Here is a 10,125-nt window from a genome sequence, read left to right as displayed (position 1 = left end):
AAAGACCCAACTTTTGCTTGTTTTTTTTTTCTACTCACAATCAACTGCGCGTCTTGGAACCCGTTCTGCATCAATGCTGGTCAAAATTGAGAGCAATGTGTTACCATCGGACACTTGATTGAATACAATTGAGTCTTTTCCGATTTTTGAGATAGATGATGACGCTTTTGGTGATATTTCATTCTGCTTCATTATCACGTCCAGTTTCCGCTTCTTAGGTGACCCTTAAAAAAAGATAGAGGATTTTTCCATCCTTGACGTTAAGTAACCCGTTACCAAATGTGATACACATCAAATAGTTTCATGCTAAGGCAGCACCGTCGCCTTGGCAGGATGCGAAGGGGATCTAAAATACCCTAAATGAGCACGTGCTAAGTTTGAAATAAGATTTTTAAAAATAACAACCTAAAATTCAACAACTTGGCTCCTCGATACCAATAAGAACCGTAAAGGCGGTTCTACTTCATTTCAGCCCGATTTATTTAACTTCTATAATTTAACACCGTATATATATTCACCCCCAGTCATTTAACCCCGCATTTTATTCACCTGAAAAAGTTTTCACATCAAAATCGTTGATCTGTTTGGGGTGCAAATTAACAATTAGCGAAGGTGAAGCATATTTATAACTTACTTCCCGGAAGGTGATTTTTTCTAATTAAGTTTTCGTCCATTCCAACATCCAAACATGTGTCGAATCTACACTTCTGACAGACACTGCGGGAGGATTTATCCAACGAACACATTTTGCTCTTTCGCCCATTTGGAATACTCACAGACTAAACACACATCTTACTATTCGAATAATTGCATTGTTTCATTTCATCATCTTTTTGATACAGTTCGGAAGCAGAAAAGTTACCGCATATTTATTAACCCCGTAGCTTGGAAAAACTTCCTTTCGTTTTAAACGTCTTAGAGAACCATAGTTAAAAAGACCACTGCAATTTTTAAAAAAACGTCCAATCCTAGAGAAGTAGAATTCTGAATTCTAGTCTTATTCCAAATCAAATTTTCAACAAATCTAATTAGAGTGAAATCTTAAGAATTTTTATTCTGAATATAAATACAATAAGATAGAGTTATCAAAGAACCTTTTTCAGATCAAAGAATTTTCAGATATTTTCTCAGATCTCACGATTTACCTAACTCAAACTGAGAGTGTAAGAATTGACGTCACACACAGACTAAGTTAGTTAGTGTCATAATTCAACGTCAAAATTGATGATAGCCGAGTGATCAAATGAAAAAAATTACCGGAGACTCCGAAAACGAACCAAAGAATGTACGATCTAAAAACCTAAACTAACACTTTCCTATTTTTGTTTAAAAAACCAGTTATTGTTTTTAAAAAACTATTATCGTGCAGTTATTATTGAGAGAAAACAATCGTAAATTAAAATCTGGCCTACTAAAATGATGACCTCTTACGCTTTAGGTGAAACGAGTGAACAATATAACAACAAAGAAGCCGATAGAAAACCAATACTCGCCTTTCGTTTAAAAAAACAAAAATAGCCCTGCTCCGCCGTTATTAAATATAGCATTATCTTGTTTCACGGGTTTGTTCTGCCTAAAAATTCGATTCAAATTTCTTAAGACTAAAGCTTGAAACTATCAAAGCCAGACAAATAAGACATGTTATTTTTGCATGGATAGGAAATGTTAGCCTGACGACGACAATATTAGCAACAATTTAATCAAATTGACAGCTCACATGTCATGAAACATCAGTAACGTAAACCCAGTTAATTTTTGTCCGATGTACAAATTTTCCGACAAGCGCATGATACCAAAGGAAACAAAGACTTTCGAAGCTTCACAAAAAAATCAATACATTACAACACAAAAGTCATGGCTTATTTTTTTCGCTGTATATTAAATGAGTTTAAAATTTTAAGTGGTGTCTTCAATTAACAATTAGCAAAAACAAAAAATTTTCATAAGTTGATCAACGAAAAAACTTTGATATCATGAGATGAGCATCAAAACCAAGACATCAGAAACAGCTTAAACTAGTACCAATCAAAGCATGACAAAAATTGAGAAAATTACCACAGCAACACCTGAGACAGATAATTATGCGATGTGGGAGTTCGAAACTCATCTTAATGCGAACATATAATATTGCGTCCGAGAATGAGTCGTCCTCTGTTTCTCATATCTTTGTTGCTGGTTGTTTTATAGTGCGTGTTGCCGACGGCACTGCGCCCCTTTGTAATAGAACACGAGCGGAACAAAAATACTTTTTCAAATTCCGAAAGGAGTCGTTGATATTTTAGATTTTGAATTGCCTCGTCATATTTGTAAGCTTTTTTGGGCATGACTTGCATACCAGATTGAGAAAAATTTTCCCGGGTCTGACCCCCCCCGAAAAAATGCCATTAGCTTTGATGCAAAGTCGAGTGTTGTCATCAGTGCCAGTAGAGCTGTAAAAGCTTTCGCTTTTTAGCAAATAATTGATGGCTAATTTTGCCGTTAAAGCGTACTACAAGCATTGTCTTCGAGAACGTGTTTCTAATTTTGTTGTACCACATTTGGGTAAAATCACCCATTACACAATAAAGAGCATGGTATAGTATGGAATTTCCCACAAAGGGTCAGTCGATAGACATTTTTTGCGTCATGATTGTACTGCATGCACAAACCATCAGAATTGCCATTTTGTCAGCGTGAAAACTTAGCTTTTCAGCGGCAGGAAAGTGAGCCAACTCGAGGCCCCCTTTTCTGATGCCTATCTGACGGCGTGACGTTTGCCTCCATAAAACAAGCCCAGTATCCATTTTTTTCCCTTGTTTCTATCCTCTTAATTCGACTTGAGTGATCCTATCCTTTATGAGGTGAACACTTGTACGGTTCTCATTCCCAAGAGAATCGAGAGCAGCAAGAACGCAGCGTAGTCCTCGTAGTATTCCATTGCCTCTCTGATGTTGAGTTCACCCTCACGGATTGGTAGCGGGTACAACTAACGTGCTACTTCCGTGACAATCGAGTTGATGGACAAGGGCAGAACAACTTTGAATACTCCTCAGCGTCCAAAAAAGACTTTCCAAGTATTAGGAGTTGAGCCATCGAGAAACGTAACTTTTCGCTATTGTCCACTTTGTGAAACACAAGTAGTCGTTTTGCGGCAATGTTTGCAATTTTTGCAGCAGATTTGAACACTTTACGATGCCGTCAATAGAAAAATTTACGTAATTCTTCATTGCCAAAGACTGATCCCAAAACGCAGCAACCGTCTACAATATAGACATCAATTACTCTAAAAAATTGCATGCTCTGAATTGAGCGTGGTCCTTTAAAAACAATCAACATCTTGGATCATTCATTAGCTATCCAAAACAATCAGGATCGGTTCAATCCATTAAAAAAACTTCAATAGGTTCTCCGAGCTCCATACCGCACTGCCGTTGTCCGCGTACGATTTTCGTTACGTTCGAGTTGCTCATGAGGTCCATCAATGGGAGTATGACAGTACCAAGAAGTGCCATGGCAATAGGATCTTTTCTTGAAGCTGCAGGCTAGTGCTGGCTACGTACAGGTCGGATGGGGCTCTGTATGTATATGAAATTCGAGCAACAGCTTCAAGCATGTGTAATTCCTTCATGTTAAGAGCCAAATTGTTTACTGACAAAATTCGTCTAATGGGAGAACAGCATCATTGTCGGTATCGTCTTCAAAAACCGCATTGTCGGGAGAGCGTAATGAATGAATATATTTGATACAATTTTGCCTCTGCAGTGCTGACTTTTGTCGCTAAGAAATAGCACATCACTTTTTTGGTCCTTCCCAAAATACGTAAAAAGACTTCTCAAACGGCTAGATTTGGGTTGAGTGCTTTGAGGCGCCATGGGTTGAACGCTGCCAAATCGGGCATTTTTTGGGGCTATCCTGATGACAAACTTGGTTAAAGTCGCCGCATTATTGTCTTTTCGCAACAGTATTCTTTGTATGACAGAAATATCCATTTGCTAGTGTCTAAACATAAGTGATTGGGCTGACATGGGTTTTTAACTGCCGTTACTCTTATGTTTTCAAATAGAATGGTATACGGTGGAATGATTGAGGGGAAGCAGAATAGTGAAGACTGACTTGATACTTGCTGTTTTCTATTGAATAATTCAAGTTCAATTTTTAAGATCAGGGTTGTTCTCCTGTTACAACTTAACAGCTAAACTATTTTTCTTACTTTAATAAACATGTTGAACTGCTTCAGGTCAATGTTCTTTTTGCCAGAATTTCTTTCCAAAATTTTGTTTTCCAGGGCTTTGGCTTCCAGAAGTTTGCCGAGTTGAATTTTACAGCACTGTTGAAGCCACCTAGTCAGAATTATGATCACACCCCATCGTTTAGTTTTCACGCATAGGGAAATTGAAACCAGAAAAATTGCTGCGACCGATGAGCCTTCAAAACTGCCATTTCCGCAAAAATCAATTTTTTGTTTAGCACAAATTTGCTCGCCAACTGACAAACTTCTTTAGAAATTTGCTCACTAAGTTCTTCGATGTTGGGTAAGTCATGGGATAGGGTGTCGTGGCTCGGCGGTGTTTTTTGGGGGGGGGGATTTTTGGTTGCAACGTGGGGTTCTTCGATTATTTGCACCAGGAACGTTCAAGAGCGCCAAAAACTGAGTACGGTGCTGTTCTTCTTGTGCTAGAAGTGTGATGCAGAGGTTGACGGCGTAGACAAAAGAACGCGGGAGAACGGTAGGCAGCACGAACCAGAGCGCTGCAGCCAACGTCGGCAAAGTTGCATGGTACACCACCACTGCAAAAACTATTTCTGGCATGCACTACACACCGTCTCATCTTTGAATGTGTTATATTCTAATTGCGTGAGGGAAATCGTTAGATAGTAAGGAGCAAAGACATAGAATTAGAAATTCAACATTATTGCGAAAGATTGAGTACCATAATTTAAGAAATGAATACCACTTTTAAAAAAAATTGAACTCATTTAACAGAAATTAGAACTAACAAAACAAAAGGGAAGAAATTAAACAGCATATACTCTAAGACAGAGTTAAGGACGTTTAATTTCTTGTTTACACGAGGTATATTAGAGGGCAAAAATTGTAGTGAGAACAATAACACGAGTGGTTAATCTTGATGTATATTAAATCAAACAAACACTACCAATCATTATTCAACTCTTTGGAGGATCCTCTATAATCGTTACAACCTGCAACAACAACTCTTTTCAGCTTTCGAGAGGGAAATAGGGACAACGCTGAAAAGATCAATCAGGGTACCACCTCCCTAAGAAAGATCAGTTCTGAGTACTTTTTAAGAGAGTTTTCTAGAACAAGTTTCAGGTCCCACCAGGGTATTCATCTTGAATTGGAGCTATGCAAGTACTTCTGAAGTCAGAGAAAGCAAAAAAGCAAACTAAACCTTTTTATGGATAATTTTTTGAGAAAAGATACAACCTGTTGTTGGCGTTGACAAAGTTATTGTCCCTTGGGGCTGTGAGCCGAACTTAAGAAAAGTTTAACCTGTAGTTGTTAGTCAACATCTTCAAGATCATTACACAAATGAAACTATTAAATAAGTTTATCAGATCCTTTAGGTTTTAAGATAGGGAATCCGTTTCGAGCCTCGAAATTACAAAAAGTGACAGTCGAAAAATAGCAAATTCGTTTTGAGACTGCATATTTACATCATCACTGAGCGCCAGTCTGTGGCACAGAAACTACAAAAGCTAGCAGGTCACTGTAATTTCTGCACCACCGCAAACAAAAATATTTCGTGAATTGGAAAATTTGGCCAATTAATTTGCAATTTTGTAAAACTCCTCTAGCAATTTCTTTAGGTATTCAGAAGCAAAAATTAATGAAAGGAATAATTACGTGACCAAGCAAAGGTAAATGCACTTGCTACATAACACTTCAAAAGTCACAAATTTTCGTGGACTTTTTTCATTTAATTCATTGAAAGTTGTCAGGCATGCAACAGGGGTTGCAATTATTGATTGATTAGTCCATTAATTTACATCATCACTGAGCGCCAGTCTGTGGCACAGAAACTACAAAAGCTAGCAGGTCACTGTAATTTCTGCACCACCGCAAACAAAAATATTTCGTGAATTGGAAAATTTGGCCAATTAATTTGCAATTTTGTAAAACTCCTCTAGCAATTTCTTTAGGTATTCAGAAGCAAAAATTAATGAAAGGAATAATTACGTGACCAAGCAAAGGTAAATGCACTTGCTACATAACACTTCAAAAGTCACAAATTTTCGTGGACTTTTTTCATTTAATTCATTGAAAGTTGTCAGGCATGCAACAGGGGTTGCAATTATTGATTGATTAGTCCATTAATGGCGATAGACCGTTAACAAAGAGTGGAAACTTTGGAGAGGTATGCTGACGATATAGATTGCACAGTGAAAGGACTCCCGAAACCATCTTAAAAACGCTAGCCAGTTGCATCATAATTTTCCGTCCATCCTTGATATGACACGAACGGAGACCTCGCTTTTTTTGACAGGCGTCTGAAAGCGAACAACGAGAAACAACGAAACTAATACAGGAACCAATTACATATCATCGCAGCTGTGCTCCAATCGATCAAAAGAAGGACGTTGTAGAAGGGATAATACACGGTTCCAGAGCACCACCAGTGTAAAAAACTTTCATGATAATTTAAAGTCAATCGCAAAATTTGGAAAAAACCAATAACCAGAGAACAGGTTGTGATTTGTTTTTAAAAACTTCTACCGGTTTACAAGAGACAGCGGGCTGTCGAGTCAAACAGAAACAGAAAGGACACAAAAGGCTGCAGACATAGAGAAGCAAATGTTTTTTCTGCAAAATTGCTGCAATCAGAGTTTAAAGCTGAAAGAAAACACACAATATTGTACTCAAATCTCGTATTAATCCAATTTAAAAGTCCAACATCGCTTATGAAAATAAGTTAAGTGGTTGTGAATCCACGTATGACCTTCAGACAATTAATCATGACAATAAAAAATGAAAATCAAAACTTTGATTAACTTGTCGGACAGCAAATAAGTGAATGCTGCGGATCCTCGCAAGCATTCCAATGAAAAATAATTGACCAGTGCAGAGACGAAATATTTATGACAAATGAAGCACTTCATTCCAAGCAGCGGAGGCCCGCACTCAACACGCAAGACGAATTCAGGGTGAGCAAACCAGCTAGAACAAATCATTTCGACAAGTGTTGAATTCTTTCGAAACTTATATTAGCAAGATTGAGCTCTGAAACGATACGGAAACTGCGAAATGTAATTTTATTGATAAATGAATGAAAAGAAGGAATACTTTAAGCTACTAATAAACTAAACATAATCGACTAACGTCGGGCGAATTGCTCTCAAATGACTGGCGAGCAGCTGGCTTCGTCAGTAGCTAGGCACGGAAGTAAGGCACTAATTGAAGGAGCGTAAGTGAGCGCAGCAGGAGGGGGTGTAACGGGGGGCTGATGGGGTGACAACAGTCGGGAGGGGGGGGGGGCAGTGGGGGGGGGGAGTCAATCTCTAAGAACCGCCCTTCGCACCGTAAGTATAAATCTCCAAAACATATTCCGTTAATCAAATTCATGAAAACCAGTGAGCTGAAAGGCTCTAAGAGCACTTAGTGACCGCTGGGCGCTACCTGTTTACCCTGTTTTTGAGGACAAAAAGTCAAATGTGTCAGACGAAAAACTGGTCAAGCGAAAAATCGCATAAGACCGACAGGACTAAAGTAATTGCCACAAACTTTGTTTGACAGCAATTAAACAGAACCGACTAACGTTCGGCACCTACGGGAACGTTGAAATAAACGAAATTCAGCAATTGCTCTCAAATGACAGGTGAGCGGTTGGTTTTGTCAGTAGCCAGCTAAGGTTTAGGTAGGTTAGATGCAGCTTAATTGAAGGGATATAGGGTGAGAGCGGCGGGCACGGGGAGGCATGAGCCTACTATACTCTAAATGTCCAAAACAGTTTCCTGAATCGCACACTTAGAGTATAGTAAGCCGAAAGGCTCTAACAGAACTTATGCCCTCCGGGTGCTGCCTGTCTAATAAGTTTTTGAGGATGAAAAGTCGAACTGTTGACAAATCGGTCAACCAAAACACCGCATAAAAAAGAACACAGGACTATTATAATTGCTGAACTTCCGTTCACAGCAATTAAAATCAGCGTCATATTTGAAGTCTTTGACATCGTTATTAGAGTTTTATATAAAAAACCGGAAGGAAGGGATATGGAGAGAATAAACTTTTGCTTGCTTTTTTTCCACTCACAATCAACTTCGTTTGAGAGCAATAAAACATAACCAGCAGACTGCCGGAAAATAGCCCCGACAGACGCTTATGGCCTTCCATGGAATTGAAGCAACTAAAGAAAAAAGATGGACAAATTGACCACCAGTCCTTGAATAGACCACTAGACCCTTGGGTTTAGATTCGCACTGTCATTTTTATGAGACAAATACGCTCTATAAGGAAAAAGCCCTAAGAGCTTTTTCAAAATTAATATTAAAAATCAAACATACCCGGCAGATTGCCGGAAAATAGCCGCCGTTGATTCCAATAAGCATGATTGGGATTGAACGAATAGAATATATTGAAAAAAAAAGATTTTTGTACAAAAATATTTTTAAGTCCGATTTATTTTGATGGCATTTCGTAGTTGAACATACTTCTGTTTCTTAGAGAGAGGCTACAGGGGCTACTATCAACACCAATAAGCATTAGAGGTGGTAACTAAGACTTATAGGAACGACGTTCAAAAAGCGGGCATCTAAAATTGGGCTTTATGGGTTTATCCCGTTTCTATTTCTGACTTCAATTTTCTATACCGACTCTGTTCATTTTGAATTGCTTTGCTTAGCAACTGATGTTCAAATTCACTTTTAGCAGAATGACAGAAGAGAGAAACTAGCCTAGAGAAGTCAAAAAGATTTCACGCAAAATGTCGAAAAAGCGGCAAAATGGTAAAGCGAAAAAAAGTTTGACGAAGTAAAAAAAAATACGAGCGCAATAATAGCCGGCTGAGAAGATGAGGGCGGCTATTAATAAAAACTAAAGACTTTAACTAGTAAACGTTCGTAAAATTTAAAGTTTATTAAGTGAGTTTAGAAGTTAAAATGCCAGAACTTGCTACTTAGCCAGAAGTTGACTTTCGTCATTTCAAAACGTGCGCGTTTCGTGTTTTGAGGATGGTTTCGAAATTCTGACTTAATATCTCGAACCGCTTCGCAGTTCTCGATAAACGCCAGAAGTTCTGTGACTTCAAGCAGAGTCACTTAATCATTTCTTAACAACTTATTATTTAATTTTCTATTCAAAAACAGGTAATTGCTAGTATTAATTGCCGGTCCCTAGTATGCAATTTATTTCGAGTTTCAAAATTTGAAATATGCGATGAAGAGAAAAATCAAAAAAGAAGTAACTAACAGTTCCGGGTTCTGATTGTTCTGAATTTTTCTTGGAGTTGAACTGCCTACATTTGTACATTAAACCCAGTTGAATTGTGCGTTTAAAAAAGCCTTTGCAACCTTCGCATGTCATAACATTATAATGCTTCCCTGTTGCCTCGTCTCCACAAACCCGACAAAGACATCGGATGAGAGCATCATCCATTAGACTTAACTCATATGCAAAGTTTGAAATCACTAGACATCTGAAAACGGCAAATACTGGAGTAATCCAACACCACAATCAAGAACCAAAGGCACTTCGGAACCCAACGAGAGGGATCACTCGTTAAAAAATTGTGACCTATCACATTTCACCCCTTCTTTTTTCTTTTTTTTGCAACAAGTAAATTAAAATTATAACCAACTGGTTAAATCTAATATATTAAATGTAAGTCGCACTTGAACGCAATGGTTAACAACGCTCCTATCTTCACGTGTTTTAGCGATCCTTAAGCATGCAGCCTACACGACCATGCTTAAGTGCCTGATCTGTAAAGGTTTTTTTGCTCATCAAGCATACGGCTGAACAAAAACAAGCGAGACAGAAAGCCATCGACCAATATTCGTATATAGCCACTACGAATAGACAACAGTAACAGGCGTCGGTAGTGCAAGGGATTACACCTGTGGCTGTGAAGCGAGGGGCATGGGTTCGAGACCGAGTAGGCGCAAAAACGGCCTCTTTTTTGTCTCAAA

At 38.4% G+C, this 10,125-nt stretch overlaps 1 protein-coding gene across 1 annotated transcript; it reads right to left on the bottom strand.

Moving 5' to 3' along the window:
• On the bottom strand, positions 1–9,652 carry LOC142351910 (peroxisome proliferator-activated receptor alpha-like). The gene is made up of 3 exons (XM_075404168.1): positions 9,407–9,652; positions 635–779; positions 1–224 (listed from the first exon to the last, which is right to left on the bottom strand). The coding sequence occupies exons 1-3, from the start codon at positions 9,590–9,592 to the stop codon at positions 31–33; spliced, it is 525 nt and encodes a 174-aa protein (XP_075260283.1). The 5' UTR covers positions 9,593–9,652; the 3' UTR covers positions 1–30.
• Between the last annotated feature and the right edge of the window lie 473 nt (positions 9,653–10,125).

This window comes from Convolutriloba macropyga, chromosome 13 (assembly GCF_964194025.1).
Source record: "Convolutriloba macropyga chromosome 13, txConMacr16.3, whole genome shotgun sequence".
NCBI classification, from domain to species: Eukaryota; Metazoa; Xenacoelomorpha; order Acoela; family Convolutidae; genus Convolutriloba; species Convolutriloba macropyga.
The sequence above is the reverse complement of the archived record's forward strand: the minus strand, read 5'-3'. Positions and strand labels throughout refer to the sequence as shown.